The sequence below is a fragment of the Crocuta crocuta genome, unplaced genomic scaffold (assembly GCF_008692635.1).
Source record: "Crocuta crocuta isolate KB4526 unplaced genomic scaffold, BGI_CrCroc_1.0 scaffold116, whole genome shotgun sequence".
NCBI lineage: Eukaryota > Metazoa > Chordata > Mammalia > Carnivora > Hyaenidae > Crocuta > Crocuta crocuta.
Genome location: NW_027531562.1, coordinates 3517346 through 3537566, shown reverse-complemented (window position 1 = coordinate 3537566; position 20221 = coordinate 3517346). Strand labels below are relative to the sequence as shown.

The following is a 20221-nucleotide window of genomic DNA, read 5'->3' as shown; positions in this document are numbered from 1 at the left end:
AGAGTTTCTAAAAAGTTGATTCTGACAGTTTTTGGCAGCTTAATTGTTGCTTTTATGGGGAGGTAGTGTTTTGGAGTTTCCTCATCTGTTACTGTCAGTGATATTACCCTACAAGTTGCCATTTTAACGACACACTGGAATTCATTAAAGATTAATTTTAAAAATGCAAAGTCTAAAACAATGATGTTTATTGTTTTAGAAATAGGTGTTAGAAATTTTAAGTTACTGATAATAATATAATGTGATTTGCTCTCTCAGAAAAAAATGAACACCTCACTTGAGAGAAGCTCCAATTCCATAGGTTTTATTTTAAAAATTTAAAAATATTTTTATATCTATTTACTTTTTTCACTGTTAGCTTGTGTTTTTTGTCGAAAAAATGATGACTGTCCTAATAAATATGGAGAAAAGAAAACTAATGAGAAATGGAATCTCACTGTACATTACTATTGTTTGGTGAGTATAATTTATAATTAAATCCTGGAAATTTGATATTCTTCTAAAGAAGACAATTAGATCTTGATGGATGGTTTCTGAGAATTGGATAAGTCATTTAACTTCTTTGGATCTCATTTTGCCTATATGTAAAATAAGGTTTTTCATTTATCAAATTCTAAGATTCTGAAATTAGTTGGTATGTATGAAGGAAGACCTGTCATCATTATCTGTTTATTTTTGTCTAACCCTTTAGGGACTAAGTGAATAAAGGAGAAAATGTTTAGGTCTCTAAGGGATTTATCTTTTTTTTTCACTTTCTTGTTTCCATTGTTGCAAGTGATAAATCTCAGAAAAGAGTTGTTTGAAGGTTTAGGGAATAGAAGGAAAGTATATTATTTCAAAAAGAACCTGCAAAAAGTTCTGAATAAAGGTAATAAATACTTGTGGAAGAGGAAATAGGTGAGTTTATGAGTTACTTGGAAGAAAGAGAAAGTGATTTCATACTGAGAATGGGTCTCTCATTTGTTTCCCCTTCCCTCTACTGACTTCTCACCTCACTGAATCTGTGCCTTAAGATATTAATGGCACCATCACTGCCTTCGTGCCAAGGTTGCATCAGTAGACACAATATTTCTTGATACTATATGAGTTATATATTGTTTCTTAACAAATTATCCTGAAATTTAGCAGCTTAAACAGTTATTATCTCAAAACACTTTTTGAGGATCAGGAATCTGGTATTGGCTGATTTGGGTAGTTCTGCTTCAGGGGATCTAATGAGGTTGCAATTGAGATGTCAGCCAGCGTTCAGTCATTTAAAGGCTGGATGGGGTGGAGGATCCACCTCTGATGGCTCACTTTACATGGCTTTTGGCCTTAATACTTTCTACCTGTTGGCAGGAAGGCTCAGTTCCTTTCTGAGGTACCTCCGGGGTACCTCAGCAGGGTACTCACAGCATGGCATCTGACTTCTTCTAGAGCAAATGATGAGAGAGAGAGAGAAAGCTAGGCATCAGGATAGAACCGTATGACCTAGTCTTCACTGTCCCATACCACTGTCACTTTTACTTTATTCTCTTTGTTAGAAGTGAGTTAAGTTTAGCCCACATTCAAGGCGAAGGTAATGAGGCTTCATCTCTTAGAAGGAGTATCAATAAATTTATAGGTCTATTTTCATACTCAACCCAGCATCCATGTTAAAACTCTAGGTACTTCCTTGAGAAACCATCTAACATATTTTTTGGTGGTTCTCTAAGACTATAGTGTTGTGTCTCGGGTACCCTATGGGTTAAATAGACTTCTGGACTGGACCTAATTACTTTGTACCAAGATTTAAGGGAACGCGAATTTCGCATTACAAATTTATTTGTTAAGTTGGGAGCCTTACATTTTGTATCACCAAAGAAAACCTTTTCATTTTTCTGAGAGTTTATTTTACTTTCTATGCAGAAGAATTAGTCATTGGGTTATTTTTTCATAATCAATTGTTTTTGTTTTTTAATTTTTCTTAAGTTTATTTTGAGAGAGTGAGAGAGCACATGAGTTGGGTAGGGGGAGAGAGAGAGGGGAGGAGAGAATCCCAAGCAGCTTCCATGCTTAGCACAGAGCCCAATGCAGGGCTCAATCTCACAACCATGAGATCATGATCTGAGCCAAAACCAGGAGTCCAAAGCTTAACTTTCTGAGCCATCCAGGTGCCCCCATAACCAATTCTTAAGAAATGTGTATTTTTTTTGGTTTTCTCTAGAATATATTATATTGATTAAAGTAATCCTCTAGTCACAAATTTAAGGTATTTTTGGATTATTTAATATATTTAATTTTATGAAAATGTCCTTTATATTGTTTTTCATTAATGAGTATAATAATTCAAAACATACTCACCCAAGGATCAACATGTAAAAAATTCTATTTCATTGTGACGAGGAAAGTACAGTAATGTTATAAATGGTAATGGAATGTTAGAGTTGGAAGAGACTTAGAGACCACCTAGTCCAGTGTTTTAATTTTTATGTTTAAGGTCAGAGACATTAAATTATTTGCCTCGAGTTCTAGAAAGTTCCAGGACACAGAACCTGGTTTACAGGCCAGGATTTCTTATTCACAGTCCCATGCATTTTCTTAAATCATGTTTCCTAAACATATTTAAACTGAAGTCAAAAGATTTTTAAAAATTCAAACATTTGTGTTAACCATGATTTAATAGGTTTCTCTGTAAATATCCCTTTGTGATTCAGAATCCAGCTAGATTGAAAGTTGGCCTGAAATACCACTGATAAACTGAATTGTCTCTGTAACATTTACTGATACCACCATTACACCTTTCAGTATTTACCACTATTTTTTCTAAAACAGGTGCTTTCTGCCTTCCTTTCTTTCTTCCTTTTTCTATTATTTCCTGGAATGCTTTTAGAAACCAGTATGGTTACATGAACTATTAATATACAATGTCTTCCAAATCAAAGAATATGAGTAGCCTCTTATTTTGACCATCAAAAATAACTGTTACAGATAAGAGGTGCTTGAAATTTGAGTTATGTCCATTTTTTCATTGGAACGTAATCTATCTTATCTATATATGCATACATACACAAATATATGTGTATATATGTACACACATTTTATATACATGTATATATACATATATGTGTATGTATGTACACACATACTTCCTATATATACGTATGTATATTTCTAAACTAGTTTCTTAGAGTCTATTTTCTAATTGAGAATATATTTATAGTTGATGTCAAGTGGAATTTGGCAGAGAGGTAAAGAAGAAGAAGGAGTGTACGGTTTTCTAATAGAAGACATCAGGAAAGAAGTGAACAGAGCTTCTAAACTGGTAAGTAAACTCTTTTAATCTTTACACTATGTACTATAAATATGGTCAACTGGAGAGGGTTTTTTTTTCCATCAGTTTCCCAAATGGAAATTTATAAGACTGTGATTTTGTGTTCAAATGCTTATTTTTGTCAAATACAGTAAATTTTAATAGAACACTTTGTATATTTGCAAATGAAAGTGAGGTTAACTAACCTTAATAATATATATGATAATGCTGGTTTCACGTCCTTTTATGCCACCCTATCCATGATTTCACCCACTCTTACTATCAGAATTGTGAACGTACTTCTGCTATGTTATTCTTCAAATCTTTAATCCTGAGTCAACCCAGCCATTCACTTTTCATTCCTCTACTTCAGTTACTGAGTTGGCATGATGGATTGAGGTGGAAATTATACAGCTGGGCAGACCAGTAATTTATGATCTCTACACCTCTGTGGCCATTCTGTGACATTATGTACCTTTGTTCCTTTGTTCATTTCCTTCTCATGTTCTCCAAAATAAGTATGTATTCTAAACTTTTAACCCCTTGTTCATTTAATTACAGTTGTGAATCTTCTGTGTGATACCTACTATATTAAACACAAAGAAAGAATTACAGGTTTCTGTGAGGTCTGAGTAGAAATAATGAGAATTAGAAAATGAGAAAGTTAAAGAAATAAGTGAGAGGGGCGCCTGGGTGGCTCAGTCGGTTAAGCGTCTGACTTCGGCTCAGGTAATGATCTCACGATTTGTGGGTTCGAGCCCCGCGTCAGGCTCTGTGCTGACAGCTAGCTCAGAGCCTGGAGCCTGTTTCAGATTCTGTATCACCCTCTCTCTGACCGTCCTCTGTTCATGCTGTTTCTCTCTCTCTGTCTCACAGAAATAATACATAAAAAAAAAATTTTTTTAAAATAAACATTTTTTTAAAAAGTGAGGAAAAAAAGAAAATGAGAAGGCCAGAAGTATAGGGAATTTTGCCCAGAGGAAATGATAACTGGAACTGATGATTTCTATGATGAAGAAGTTTTAGGTGATGAGAATATTCATCTCACTGAAGTAGAAATGAAGGGCATTGACACATCATCATAGTTGAAGAAGTCGAAGAAAGGTTGTCTATCAGTGTAGAAGTTGTTTACAATGATAGGAAGAATTAAGATACAGAGAAAGGTGCCAAAGTCTCAAGGTGGAAGAAGTAGGTGACAGAGCGTAGATGTCATTAGGTTCAAAGAACCAGGTTTTTTTGTTTTTTTTGTTTTTTTTTTTTTGTATGAAAGGATGTTTAAGTAAGTTCCTTCTATCCCGACTTTCGTGATGGTCTTTATTAAGAAGGGATGCTGTATTTTGTCAGATGCCTTTTCTGCATCTATCGACAGGATCATACGGTTTTTATCTTTTCTTTTGTTAATGTGATGTATCACAATGATTGATTTGCAAATGTTGAACCAGCCCTGTAACCCAGGAATGAATCCCACTTGATCATGGTGGATAATCTTTTTATGTGCTGTTGGATTCGATTTGCAAGGATCTTGTTGAGAATTTTTGCATCCGTATTCATCAAGGATATTGGCCTGTAGTTCTCTTTTTTGCTGGGTCTCTGTCTGGCTTCGGAATCAAAGTGATGCTGGCTTCGTAGAATGAGTCCAGAAGTTTTCCTTTGATTTCTATATTTTGGAATAGCTTGAGAAGAATGGATATTAACTCTGTTTTAAATGTCTGATAGAATTCCCCAGGGAAGCCATCTGACCCAGGGCTCTTATTTGTTGGGAGATTTTTGATAACTGATAAAATTTCTTCACTAGTTACGGGTCTGTTCAGATTTTCAGTCTCTTCCTGTGTGAATTTTGGTAGTGTGTGTGTATCTGTGTTTAGGAATGTGTCCATTTCTTCTAAGTTGTCCAGTTTGTTAGCATAATTTTTTATAGCATTTGAACTACAGGCCAATATCCTTGATGACTACGGATGCAAAAAATCCTCAACAAGATATTTGCAAATCAAATGTAACAGCACGNGTGAGATCATGACCTAAGCGAAAGTCGGACGCTTAACCGACTAAGCCACCCAGGTGCCCCAGCATCCCTTCTTAATAAAGATTCTAGAGAAAGTCGGAATAGAAGGAAATTACTTTAACATCATAAAAGCCATCTATGAGAAGCCCTTAGCTAACATCATCCTCAATGGGGAAAAAACTGAGAACTTTCCCCCTGAGATCAGGAACACAACAGGGATGTCCACTCTCACCACTGTTGTTTAACATAGTGCTGGAAGTCCTAGCATCAGCCATCAGACAGCAAAAGGAAATCGAAGGCATCAGAATTGGCAAAGAAGCAAACTTTCACTTTTCACAAACAACATGATACTCTACATAGAAAACCCGAAAGTCTCCACCAGAAGCCTACTAGAGCCAATCCATGAATTCAGCAATGTTTCTGGATACAAAATCAAAGTACAGAAATTGGTTGCATTTTTGTACACCGATAATGAAGCAACAAAAAGAGAAATTAAGAAACTGACCCCATTCACAATTGCACAAAAAGCCAAAAAATACCTAGGAATAAACCTAACCAAAGGTATAGGAAATCTGTATGATGAAAACTATAGAAAACTTATGAAGGAAATGGAAGAAGACACAAAGAAATGATAAAACATTCCATGCTCATGGATGGAAAGAATAAATATTGTTAAAATGTCACTACTACCCAAAGCAATCTACACATTCAATGCAATCCCAATCAAAATTGCACCAGCATTCTTCTCAAAACTAGAACAAACTATCCTCAAATTTGTATGGAACTACAAAAGACCCCAAATAGCCAAAGTAATATTGAAGAAGAAAACCAAAGCGGGAGGCATCAGCATCCCAGACTTTAGCCTCTGTGACAAAGCTGTAATCATCAAGATAGTATGGTATTGGTATAAAAACAGACATAAACCAATGGAATAGAATAGAGAACTCAGAATTGGACCCACAAATGTACGGCCAACTAATCTTTGACAAGGAGGGAAAGAGTATCCAGTGGAAAAAGACAGCCTCTTTAACAGATGGTGCTGGGAGAACGGGACAGCAACATGCAGAAGAATGAAACTAGATCGTTTTCTCACACCATACACAAAAATAAACTTAAAATGGATAAAGGACCTGAATGTGAGATAGGAAACCATTAAAACCCTAGAGGAGAAAGCAGGAAACACCCTCCATGACCTCAACCACAGCAATTTCTTGACACATTCCCAAAGGCAAGGAATCAAGAGCAAAAATCAAGATAAAAAGCTTCTGTACGGCAAAGGAAACAATCAAGAAAACTAAAGGCAACTGACGGAATGGGAAAAGATAGTTGCAAATGACATATCAGATAAAGGGCTAGTATTCAATATCTATAAGGAACTCATCAAACTCCACACCTGAAAAACAAATAATCCAGTGAAGAAATGGTCAGAAGACATGAACAGACACTTCTCCAAAGAGGACATCCAGATGGCCAACAGACACATGAAACGATGCTCAGCGTCCTTCCTCATCAGGGAAATACAAATCAAAACCACACTGAGATTCCACCTCACGCCAGTCAGAGGGGCTAAAATGAACAAATCAGGAGACTCTAGATGCTGGTGATGATGTGGAGAAACGGGCATCCTCCTACACTGTTGGTAGGAATGTAAATTGGTGCAGCCCCTCTGGAAAACAGTGTGGAGGTTCCTCAAAAAGTTAACAATAGAACTCCCCTATGACCCAGCAATAGCACTGCTAGGAATTTACCCAAGGTATACAGGAGTGCTGATGCATAGGGGCACATGGACCCCAATGTTCATAGCAGCACTCTCAACAATAGCCAAAATATGGAAAGCGCCTAAGTGACCATCAACGGACGAATGGATCAAGAAGATGGAGTTTATCTATACCATGGAATACTACATGGCAATGAGAAAGAATGAAATCTGGCCATGTGTAGCAACGTGTAGCAACGTGGATGGAACTTGAGGGTGTTATGCTGATCAAAATAAGTCAGGCAGAGAAGGACAGATACCATATGTTTGCACATATAGGTGGATTAGGAGGAACTTAATGGAGGACCATGGCAGAGAAGAAGGGGGAAAATAGTTGGGGAGAGGGAGCGAGACAAACCATCAGAGACTCTTGAATGCTGAGAACAAACTGAGGGCTGATGGGGTGGGGTAGAGGGGAAGGAGGGTGATAGGCACGGAGGAGGACACTTGTTGGGATGAGCACTGGGTGTTATATGGAAACCAACTTGACAATAAACTATTTAAGAGGAAATAAATGGTGAAAAAAAAGTATGAAGGGAGAATTGTGACTTATAGTTTGTAATAGAGAACTAAAATAATGTTTTGATTTCCCCCTTGCCTTTTTCTGTATCCTCCTCCCATCCCTTGCCAAGTCTGGATGAAAATGAAAGATGAGAAAGTAAGTAATTTCATCTAAGAACTCTGTAAGGAAAGCCAGACCTTTATTTTAATTGAGGCCAAAAAAACAAAACAAAACAAAACAAAAAACCCCACACAATTATTTTTGAAGATGTTGAGCATGCAGGGGACTGGATGTTAGAATAGAACTTTAGGGCATAAGAGAAAACCTTGGGTGAACGGTAAGCAGTGGCATTTAATAAAGACTATGTGAGAGTATTAGTATCAGAATTCCTCAGCCTTCTGATGATGGTGGACTTGTGGTGGAAGATGACCTGAAAGGGTCTCCTTGCAGTTGGAAATAACTGTTTTCTGAAAACATCTTAATCTTCTCTGAGTATATTGTGAACCTTTAAAAATAACCTGATCCTTGAGTTGTCTCCATTTGTGAGCTTAAGCTAGAGTTCCATATGTCAGGTTTACTGGAAGAGCCTCAGGTTGGCAAGGTATTCTCCAGTGATATAGTGGTACTTCAGGGGTAACAATGAGACTATCTACTTCCTTCATCAGTGACCATTTTATAATGGCTATCTCAAGAGTTCCAAGATGTTTTAGATTTTAGATACTGCTCTGTATTTTACTAATGATTGCATTGTCTAATAATAGTCTTTGGTTCATATACCACTGTTATATTTTAGTTTGTGGCAGTGGTATTGTATTTGTTTCCTTAGGGCTGTTATAAAAAACTGCTACAAGCTAGGTCGCTTAAAACAGAAATTTGTTCTCACAATTCTGGAGACCAGAAATTCCTTATCAAACTGTCAGAAGGATTGATTTTTTTCAGGGAACTCAGGGAGAATCCCTTCCATGCTTCATTCCCAGCTACTGGTGGCTGCTGGCATTCCTTGGTTTTTTGGCAGCGTAACTCCTGTCTCTGTTCCCAGCTTCATATGTTCACATGTCCTTCCTCTCTGTGTGTCTGTGTCTTAAATGTCCCTCTCCTTTTACTTACAAGAACACGAGTCCTTTGATTTGGGAACCATCCTAAATCAAGGATGGTTTCATTTTGAGATCTTTAACTTACTTACATGTACAAAGACCCTATTTCCAATTAAGGTAACATTCATAGTACCAGGAATTAGGAATTGAACATATCTTGTTGGGGGAAGGTCACTATGTAACTATTATGGGTATTTAACACTTTTTCAGTTAGTTAGGATAGAGTGATTGATCATTGCAGATTTTTTTTTTAATTTTTTTTTTTACAGATTGGTTTCTAGGATTGTTCTACTGTTTTCCTTGATGAATATTTCCTAGTTATGTGTTTTCTATTGAGATTTGAAACTCTTTTTTTAATGTATGTTTATTTTGAGAGGCCGATTGGGGATTGGCAGAGAGAATCCCAAGCATTCCCATGCTGTCAGCACAGAGCCTGACATGGGGCATGACTCCATGTACTTTGAGGTCATGACCTGAGCCAAAATCAAGTCATACTCTTAACCAACTGAGCCACCCAGGCGCCCGAGATTTGAGACTTTAAGGTATAGCCATATGTTTACGAACCCTTCAGCTGAAAGTACTTTAGCCAGGTAGAGAGGAAAAGAAGCTTCTCTGTCTCATCCACATGTTAGATGGGAGATGAATCTTTTATGAAAAATTGTTACAGGAGTGAATCTTTGGTGTCTTAGATTGTTTCTGGGTAGAACATTTTTCAGGAAATCGCTTTATATATCATCATCATAACTGTTGTAAGATGAAAATTTTCAGCCTCCCTACAAGGAGTATTCATTTATACCTGGGGTCATATTATAGTATTGAGCTTTTGTATGTTATGACTTCTCTTTTCACATTTTCTCCTAGAAATGCTGTATTTGCAAGAAAACTGGTGCTTCAATTGGATGTGTTGCACCCCGATGTAAACGAAGTTATCATTTCCCATGTGGACTTCAGAGAGAATGTATTTTCCAATTTACTGGCAATTTTGCGTAAGTTAATTAATTATTGAATATGAAAGATGAATATTAGGGAAAAGTGGAAAATGGATATGGGTATCCCAATAATAATTCCTTTGTGAAATTTCTTTTCATAGCTACACTGAGTTTACACATATATATTAATTTATGTTTTAAATATATAGATTGCTCCCCTCCTCTTTTATGGAGTCATCACTAAAATGTGATCACTGCAAAATCTTGGGAATTGCCAGTGTAGAATGGGCTTAACAATTAATATTCACCTTCAACTTTTAGCTCTAGAATATATGGAACCCTTAATTTATTTGTATTTAATAAAAAATTTCCGCCTTTCATAATTCTAGATTTTTATGTCATTTTTTAAGATTTATGGTCCACTTTTCTTCCACAGGGCTGTATATGTTTCTCATTGAGTAAATTGAAGGCATTTAAATTTGGGAGAGTCCAAAAGTAAATGTTATGCCCTGGACTGCCCCTGACAATATTTACTTCTTGAATCAAACTTTAAACATTAAGATTTATGAATTTTAGTACTTGATATTTTTATTGTCCTATTTCTTTTAGTCTTTGTGTTCTTGACCTATTTAATGGATTGTACCATGTATAAAACTGCATTTTAGAATATACAAGAGGAAAAAAATTTAGTGGCTTAACAGTAAGTTTTTACTTATATTTTATGTTACCTGATTAAAATATTTTTCAAGTTTAAATTCCTTCTTTTGTACATTGTTGAGTATAATGGTATTGCTAATATTATTACATAAGATTCTCAACATAATGCTAGTTACTGAAATTTTGTGAATTGTCTTAACCAACAGAAGGTTCACATTTTGAGTGATTATGAGTAATTATGAGTTTTCTTTTATTAAATGCAAATTATAATGCTAGCCTTATTGTGCTTTGTAATTTATTATATGTTATTTTTAAATAATTCACATTTTTAGATCATTTTGTTGGAACCATCGACCTGTTCAAATAATTACATCTAATAATTATAGAGACTCCTTACCATGTACCATTTGCTTGGAATTCATTGAGCCTATTCCAACTTATAGTATATTACGAAGTCCTTGTTGTAAGAATGCTTGGTTTCATAGAGACTGTTTACAGGTAAGATATTTTGTAAACTTTTTTGGATATAAAATTTGTTGTTTGCTGACTTGAATTTCATTTCTTTTTTTTTTTTTTTTAAGTTTATTTACTTACTTTTTAAAGTAATCTCTACACCCAATATGAGGCTTGAACTTACAACCCTGGGATCAAGAGTCGCATACTTCGCCAGCTGAGGGGGGCCAGGTGCCCCTGATTTTTTTTTTTTTAATATTTTTATTTATTTCTAGGGGGGAGAGAGAGAGAGAGAGAGAGACACAGCATGAGCAGGGGAGGGTCAGAGAGAGAGGGCGATACACACTCTGAAATGGGCTCCAGGCTCCAAGCTGGCAGTCAGCACAGAGCCCGACATGGGGCTCGAACCCACGAACCACGAGATCATGACCTAAGCAAAAGTCAGACACTTAACCGACTAAGCCACCCAGGTGCCCCCAGGTGCCCCTGATTTGAATTTTATTTATTATTTTTTTTTTAATTTTTTTAATGTTTTATTTATCTCTAGGAGAGAGAGAGAGAGAGCATGAGCAGGGGAGGGTCAGAGAGAGAGGGAGTCACGGACTGGAATAGGCTCCAGGCTCTGAGCTGGCAGTCAGCACAGAGCCCGACGTGGGGCTTGAACCCATGAACCACGAGATCATGACCTAAGCGAAAGTCAGACGCTTAACCGACTAAGCCACCCAGGCGCCCCTTTGATTTGAATTTTAAATTGGGAAGAGTTAACATGTGTATTTTACTTGTAACTTAAAAACAGCTTAACTAAAGCATATTTCACACATAAAATATACTCTATTGAAGAATTACTGTATTGAAATTTACTCTTTTGAAGTGAATATTGAATTAATATTTTAATAATACTTTAGAATACTACCTTCTAATTTTTATTTATGCTTGAACATTTTTGTTGTTTTTACCTAAGGTTTTTGTTTGTATTTTACAATGAATAAAACACAGATTTAATTCACAAGTTCGTTTACATATTTAAGCTTAGAAAATCAAGATATGTGAAATGATAATTTAACTGTAAGCTAAGATACTTAAATGTTAAGAGGCCTTTTAAAAAACTGGTAAACACTTTGTATCACAGATTCTTGACAGGGACTGATTACTGTTTAATGAATTAAAAGTATTCTTTTTGAAAGCCACCTTGTATGTCAAACTTGATGACAGGTTATTAAGTATATACCATAAAACACATAACATTAAGTAATTTAACATGTATTTGATTCAAAAGGTTTTTAAAAAGATCTCACTGATAACATCAAATACAATAGTATACATGTGTTAAAGTACCAACTGATAGTTCTAGTTAATAGAATGCTAAATAACAAAGGATTTATTTAAGTTTAACACTTTTTTTTAATGTTTATTCATTTTGAGAGACAGAGAGAGATAGAGCATGAGTGAGGAGGGGCAGAGAAAGAGGGAGACACAGAATCTCAAGCAGGCTTCAGGCTCTGTCAGCACACAGCCCATTGCAGGGCTCGAACCCACAGACTGCGAGATCATGACCTGAGCCAAAGTCGGACGCTTAACCGACTGAGCCACCCAGTCTCCCCTAAGTTTAACACTTAAGTTGGCTTTTACTATTGTTTAATAAAATGAAGTGTTATTATTGATTACACAATATCCACAAAAGTATTTCTCAAAGTTTGAAGGTGTTATAAATCCTCTTACATTTCAAGACAGTTTTAAAAGTACTAATAGTAAAAGTACTTGAGTGAATCGAACAATAGCAATAACTGCAATTTCTTCTCAAGTAGTGGTTGCTTAGCCCAGTACAAAATATACTTTCAAATTTACACTTTCTTGTAATAAACATCCTGCAATTTCACCAGGGGTCGTGTCCCCTGCCTTTGAACTTACAAATCTTTTTAGCCATCCTGATCATTACGTAGAAATAGAGAATATTCAGCACTTCACAGACCCTACTTTGTAGCACATGTGAATAGAATGAGTGAAGCTTAGAAGTTGAGTATGGGATCTGGTGATGATACCTACACTGAAGCTCTACTGGTACACCAGAAGGCTAGTTAGAACAACTTAAAAGAGAACTTGAGATTCAAAAGAAAAACCTGGGTGAACTAAAATCTTAAGTTGTCAAAGTGGAAATAATCTAACTCAAAGGCACCTGAGATGAGTAAATTCCATATCCCTCAATACCTTCACTCAAAGAAACGCAGCAGTTTAGAACTGTAGTAGACCACTCCAGATTGACATTGACATTAACCGAAGAAATTGATCTTTTTTAAGCCCAAGGACCAAATTTTAATCTCAGTGCTATTCATACCTTTTATGACAATATTAGATTTGTAGATCCTGTGCCACCAATATCCAAAGATCAAAGGTCCACCATCAAAACACCAAGAACTCAAGACACAGAAGGTGGTGAGGCGTCTTAGTGGAATTGTACTGCCTATATGTTTTTGAACTATCCAGCCTTAATCTGCTGTGAACAATGTGAAATGCCAAGGCCTTTCTGAGCCAAAAGGCCCTATGTCTCTAAAATCACATGTGAAGTTAAAGAAACTAGTCTGTCATCAAAGTTTCACAGCTACACAGGATTTTGTCAGTGAAGGTATGGCAGGATGGTGTTATACTAACGTTAAATGTCAGCCCACAGAGCTAATAATACTTCAATCTAATGTCATGGACAGTTGAAATTTGTCTTGGTTGCCCACTGTCCTAACCATGTACAGTGTTAACAGTAGCCCATTATGAATAATTCTTGTTATTAATGCCTAGGTGTCCCCAGTTACCTTTTCACCTTCATGTCACTACTGAGTTTTGATANACTTGCATTGAGGGAATGCTTAGTGGTTCAGTTGGTTAAGCATCTGACTCTTAATTTTTACTCAGGTCATGGTCTCATGGTTTGTGAAACTGAGCCTCACTTCGGGCTCTCTGTTGACCATACAGAACCTGCTTGGGATTTTCTCTCCTCTCTCTCTCTCTCTCTCTCTCTTTCTCTTTCTCCTCTCCTCCCCAGCTCACATGTGCTCTCTCTCTCTCTCTCAAGATAAACACTAAAAAAACAAAAAGTGTTCAGTGAAACACTACAAACATGAAGAAAGGAACAAGGTTTGATTATTTAAACACTGTGGCTCCCTCATGGTGCCAGTGGATAGGGGAATTCATGGGTATGTGGGACTCTTGGCCTTGTGTTTGTTGTCCCGAAAACCTCTCCACTCTGTGAAGCCAGCTTCAGGGGTGTGAGGATGAAAAGGAAAGCAGCATGTGTTGTCTGTACAAACATGTAGTGAAATATCCCAAAGCTTTTCCTACTGTACCAATTTCGAGTCTGTTTTAAGGGATTTCTTTATATTTTCTTATATTTCTATGTATATAGTGTAATAAGCTTTTGTTAACTGATTTTCTTGTTTCCTTTTAGTGATTAAGCACATCGATGTCCCTTTTTAAGCCTTACCTCAGAAAAGCAGTGCCTTAAAATAAAAATGCATTAATAAAATGAAACTGCGCACAATTTTTCTGTAATTTGCCCTCATGAGTGCTGGTGTTCTGTGAAGACACAGACATATGCTGGCCAGTGAATTACAGGAAATACTACAGGACTTAATGTCTTTAAGTCACACTGTATACTGACTTTAGTGGTGGGTAGCACAACACAGTGTTTAGTCTCCCACAGGGAATCTTAAAAGGTTTGTAACCCACTGACAGAATAACAAGGTTAAGCAGAACTTTCACAAGAGATTACTGTTGGGGTCCATGTGCTCCTATGCCTCAGCATTTCTGTATCCCTTGGGTAAATTCCTAGCAGTGCTATTGCTGGGTCCTAGGGGAGTTCTATTGTTAGTTTCCTGAGGAACCTCCACACTGTTTTCAGAGGGGCTGCACCAGTTACATTCCCACCAACAGTGTAGGAGGGTGCCCGTTTCTCCACATCCTCGCCAGCATCTCGCGTTCTCTGTTTTGCTCATTTAGCCACTCTGACTGGTGTGAGGTGGTATCTCAGTGTGGTTTTGATTTGTATTTCCCTGATGAGGAGGGATGCTGAGCATCGCTTCATGTGTCTGTTGGCCATCTGGCTGTCCTCTTTGGAAAAGTGTCTGTTCATGTTTTCTGCCCATTTCTTCACTGGGTTGTTTGTTTTTCGGCTGCGGAGTTTGGTTGAGTTCCTTATAGATATTGGATACTAGCCCTTTATCTGATATGTCATTTGCAACTATCTTTTCCCATTCCGTTGGTTGCTTATTAGTTTCGTGGGTTGTTTCCTTTGCTGTGCAGAAGCTTTTAATCTTGATGAGGTCCCAATCGTTTATTTTTGCTCTTGATTCCCTTGCTTTTGGGGATGTAGACACTTTTTTTTTAAACTAGACATTTGAAGGAGCTTATTAACTGGCTTTTTCTCCTGCATGCCTTATTTCTTACCAATTTTTCACATACATTGCTGGCTTTGATTTACCTGTCTAACCTCATTACTGAGTTCAGTATTGCCAGCGTGTAATCCCTAAATATATTATTAATTAGTTCCCTCATCACATTTTGCTCTCTCTTGCCATGGAAACTTGATATATGCAATTACATTTCCTTCTAATGTCTTTTGTCCTATTTTCCTGGCAAACCTTTGTTTCCTCTTCCAAATTTTGCTTTGACTTCACCATTCTTCTGTCATTTTTGTCAGGCTCTTACATAGACTTAGGTACTTCTTCCTCTCTCTTTCATGTATATACTTAAACACACACACACACTTTTACAAATTATAATTGTACCTCACAATAATTCCTTGAAATAGGATCTAAGTTATTTTATGTTTCTATTTTTGGTACATAGCATAGTGTTCAGCACCTGCACTATAGAGGGTAATACACTATAGGGGGTAAATAGTTACTAAATATGTGCTGCTAATTGTTTTAAATGAGGATGGGTACTCTTTCTAATAGGTTTATAGTTTTCTGTTTCCTCATATTCTCTGCCTGAGGGTTCTGTATTTCTATGTGCTGAAAATAAGAATAGGTTTTATAATTCTCCCCTCTTAGGAAAAAAGTCACTTAGAGATTGAGTTAAAAACAGAACCAAGGATGATTTATAGTAATACTTATTTAAACACCTTTCCCAGATGAAGTAAATCAATATTTTTAGGTTTTATTCACAGAGAGTGATGGATAACACAATATTTGAGGACAGAAATGACATTAGGGGCACCTGTGTGGCTCAGCTGGTTGAGCGTCTGACTCTTGGTTTTGGCTCAGGTCTTGGGGGCGGTTTGTGGGTTTGAGCCCCATGTCGGCCTCTGTGCTTACAGCATGGAGCTTGTTTGGGATTCTCTCTCTCTCTCTCTCTCTCTCTCACTCTCTCTCTCTCTCTCTCCCCTCCTACTTTCTCTCTCTCTCTTTCTTCTCTTCCTCAAATAAGTAAACAGTGAAAAAAGAAAACATTGGAATAATAAAAGTTGAGAAAAATATGTGATAGATGTAAAGTTAAGAACAGCCAGTTNCTATTTGTAAAAAAAAAAAAGAACAGCCAGTTCATTAACTTAATTATTTTTCATCATTGCGGGAAAATTTTTCAAAATTTTAGCAGTAGAGTATCAAAGCATAAGAACTAGCATAAAAAATATGTTTTTATAATATATTAAGTGAAAAATAGCACATGTTTTGTTACCTGTTACAATTTATAACCTGATACCTTGTTAAATTGTTAACAATGGATTTCTGTTTTCTGTTACAGGTTCAAGCAATAAATGCAGGAGTGTTTTTCTTTAGATGCACAATATGCAATAATAGTGATATATTTCAGAAAGAGATGTTGAGAATGGGAATTCATATTCCTGAAAAGTGAGTACCATTTAGCCTCTTGACAAAAAAGATGATGTAAATGTAGGATTTAATAACAATGGAAATAATCACTTATGTATGATTAAAATGATCATAAATAAGCAGCCATCTTAAACGTGGAAATGTAAAGCTGTCCCTCCACCCGCTGCCTCCTTCTTCCCAAGAACTCATTGCTAGTTCTTGAGAGCAGGGGCTGTGACTTAAAGTGTCTCATTAATTGACTTACAGTTTCTTAATAAATACCTCAGTATGTACAATATTAATTGGTTGACTTATACCCAAATGTAATAGACTTTCAAAATGGTATATATAAATTTTCTAAGAGAATCAAGGTGTGGTTTAAAGTATATAAGAAGGATTTTCTTAGTACTTAAAGAGGAGGAAATAATGGCACTAAACTTGAAATTTAAAAATTAGAAGTGAAATATTAGAAAAAATGTAGATGTTAGAAAATTTCTAATTTCTCATTTAGCATTTGAAAATTCACCGTGAGAATAATTAACTGTAGGATAAAATGACACTAATAGATTTATATCTTAAAGACAATGATTAATCCCAAAAAGCATTGTTTTATCCTTGTTGCCAAGTATGTGAGAAGTTTCTTTTATGTTCATTACCAATCCTTTGATGCAAAATTTTAGTTCAGAGTACATTTTATATCTTTGTTTATAGAGATGCATCTTGGGAACTAGAGGAAAATGCTTATCAAGAGCTTCTGCAACACTATGAGCATTGTGATGTCCGAAGATGTCGTTGCAAAGAAGGACGAGACTATAATGCACCTGATAGGTATATTGGGAAGTCCCTTTATGTTTAGTGTCGTTATTTAAACTGTTGGTTGAGGAAGTAGTTTTCTAGTTCGTGAAATGTAGATTTGCTCTAAGAATGTTTGAAGTTTTAACTTGACAGGAGGTATATTTATTAAAAGCATATTTACAGAGAAAGTATTGCTGTCGGATAGTTGTAACTAATTTCTGTGGTGTGTTTACTGAGCCTTCATTGTCTAGAGCTACACTGTCCTGTATGGTAGCTACTCGCCACATTGGCTGTTGAGCACTTGAAACGTGGCTACTCCAAATTGAGAAGTGTTTTAAGTGTGAATACACAGTGAGGACTTACTGTCTTAATTTGCTAAACCTGCCATAATAACAGAAATTTATTTTCTCACCATCCTGGAGGCTAGAAATTACAGATAGAGGTTTTAGCCAGTTTTATTTCTACTGAAGCATCTCTACTTGTCATGCACATGGCTCCCTTCTAACTTTGTCTTCACATTATTGTCCCTCTGCGTGTGTCTTAATGTTCTTTTCTTATAAGGACACCAGTCATATTAAATTAGGGCCCACCCATGTGACCTCATTTTATCTTAATTATATTTTTAAAGGCCCCATCTCCAAATAAAAACACATAGTGAGGTGTACTGGGTTTTGGGACTCCAACTTACGAATTTGGAGGGGACACAATTCGGCCCATAATAGTAAGACAAAAATAACTTAAAGCATCTTGTTAGTGACTTTTTAATATTGATTACATGTCAAGCAAAATCATATTTTGGAAATGCTGAAATTCATTTCACCTGTTTCTTTTACCTTTTCAATCAGGTTACTAGGAAAGTTTAAATGACTTGCAATGTGTTTCTTTTGGATGGCACTATTCCATAGCTTAATAATCTAGCAGTATTCTTTTGGGTCACTATAAAAAGGTTTTGGCATTTGAAATTTATTGATTATTCTTTTGAACTATGAGTAGATATTGGCTCTAATCTTAACAATCATTTTGTGCCTTCTATGTACACTATACTGTGTTGGATACTAGAAATCAAGAGTATCTTCATTTTTTAAGATGCAGAATAAAAAGTAACATCCAATTTTGTTGAAATTTATGGAGGATATTTCAATACATTTTTAATCGCTGTTGTATAATCTTACTTAACATGGCAAGCTGAAACAAAGTACAAAGCAGAATATTGGGAGCCTTGTTTCTCATGGAAAATGATTTGGCTGGGTAAGACCTCTTATTTGCAAAGGCTCAGCTGATGTCTTGCCTGCTTTGAAAAATTTCCCTAAGAAGCTCTTACCACTCCTGATTTCCCATTCTGGGCTGGGTTTTTTCTTTTGTGTGTATGTTATGATATAATTGACATTATTTAAATTTGTTTTTTTCATTAGATTAAAAATTATTTAAGGGCAGAGGTCTTATCACAGATGTCGAGTGTCGTATATTCTTTATTTTTGAGCGAGAGAGAGCATACACGAGCAAGTGGGAAGGAGCAGAGAGAGATGGAGAGACAATCTGAACAGGCTCCAGGCTCTGAGCTGTGAGCACAGAGCCCAATGTGGGGCTCGAAATCAAGAACCATAAGATCATGACCTGAGTCAAAGGCAGGCACTTAACTGACTGAGCTACTCAGGTGCCCCTCAAGTGTTGTATATTCTTATGTGATTGGGGACCCTGATTATTCATTTGGAAACACTAATAATACCCCCTCTAAAGGGTTGTGGTGAGGCACAGATGAGATGATATATATAGATGTGCTTTGTGAACAATACGTTACTTTAGATGTGTTTTTTTTTTAAAGCTTATTTATTTATTTTTTGAGAGATAGAGAGATGGAGGGCAAGCATGAGCAGAATCCCCAAGTAGGCCCCACACTGTCAGTGCAGAGCCCATGAACCATGAGATCATGATCTGAGCTGAAATCAAGAGTCAGATGCTTAACCAACTAAGCCACCCACACACCCTAGCACCTTAGATTTCCAAGAAGCAATACATTGACTAATACTGATATTTTCTAAATTTATTCACCCAGTTAGTAGTTACCACGCTCACTTTTCTTCCCAGCGGTTATTTGAGATTGAATCCCTTCTCATTTCTCCTGGGACACAATACCTGCCATTTGAATGCTTTTTCTGGTAATCCGACTTCCTCATCCTAGATATAGGAAAGCGTTTGCTTTCTCCCATCCAAGTACTAACCAGGCCCGACCCTGCTTAGCTTCCGAGATCAGACGAGATCGGGCGCGTTCAGGGTGGTATGGCCGTAGACGGAAAGCGTTTGCTTTCTAACCACCATGGTATAGTGGTTAGAAGCATGGGCCTGAATGAAGCCTGGTCAACTAGGTTGGAAGCCTCAGTGAGACTTAACAAGCAGTGTAAATTTAATTGGGCAAGTTATTTACCCATCTGTGTTTTGGTTTCCTCCTCTTTAAATTGAAGGGTAACAGTGGTTTTCTCTGCTTTTTAAAATTATGAGGATTGGGGCACCTGGGTGACTCAGTCGGTTAAGCGGCCGACTTCGGCTCAGGTCATGATCTCATGGTTCATGTGTTCGAGCCCTGCATCGGCCTCTGTGCTGACAGCCAGCTCAGAGCCTGGAGCCTGTCTCAGATTCTGTATCTCCCTCTCTTCTCTGACCCTCCCCTGCTCACGCTGTCTCTCTCTCTCTCTCTGTCTCTCTCAGAAATAAATAAAAACATTGAAAAAAATTTAGTAAAAAAAATTGAGGATTAAACTTTTTATATAAAGAGAACTGGTCCTAGTATATAGTAAGTGCTCATGTTAGCTGTTCTTTTCTTTCTCTTCATCATCATTTGGCAGAACTATCTGGGGAAGTTGGGGAGACACACAGCTATAGACCTGTATCCACACAGAGAGAGATTCACCTATACCAAATGGAAGGGAGGGTTTCCAATGGCCTCTCTTACCTACACATCCACACACA

The 20221-nt window shown here is 36.7% G+C and overlaps 1 protein-coding gene across 4 annotated transcripts in view; it reads left to right on the top strand.

Moving 5' to 3' along the window:
* Positions 1-20221, top strand: part of G2E3 (G2/M-phase specific E3 ubiquitin protein ligase) — a 60818-nt gene that overhangs the window by 23316 nt on the left and 17281 nt on the right. For 2 of the 4 annotated variants that reach the window (XM_077772737.1, XM_077772738.1), the window contains exons 3-8: positions 359-456; positions 3182-3283; positions 9487-9611; positions 10544-10709; positions 16395-16501; positions 17174-17290. In XM_077772737.1, the coding sequence (XP_077628863.1) occupies positions 359-456; positions 3182-3283; positions 9487-9611; positions 10544-10709; positions 16395-16501; positions 17174-17290 (715 nt within the window). The remainder of the gene's footprint in view (positions 1-358; positions 457-3181; positions 3284-9486; positions 9612-10543; positions 10710-16394; positions 16502-17173; positions 17291-20221) is intronic. The other 2 variants (XM_077772739.1, XM_077772740.1) reach the window with 1 other exon arrangement.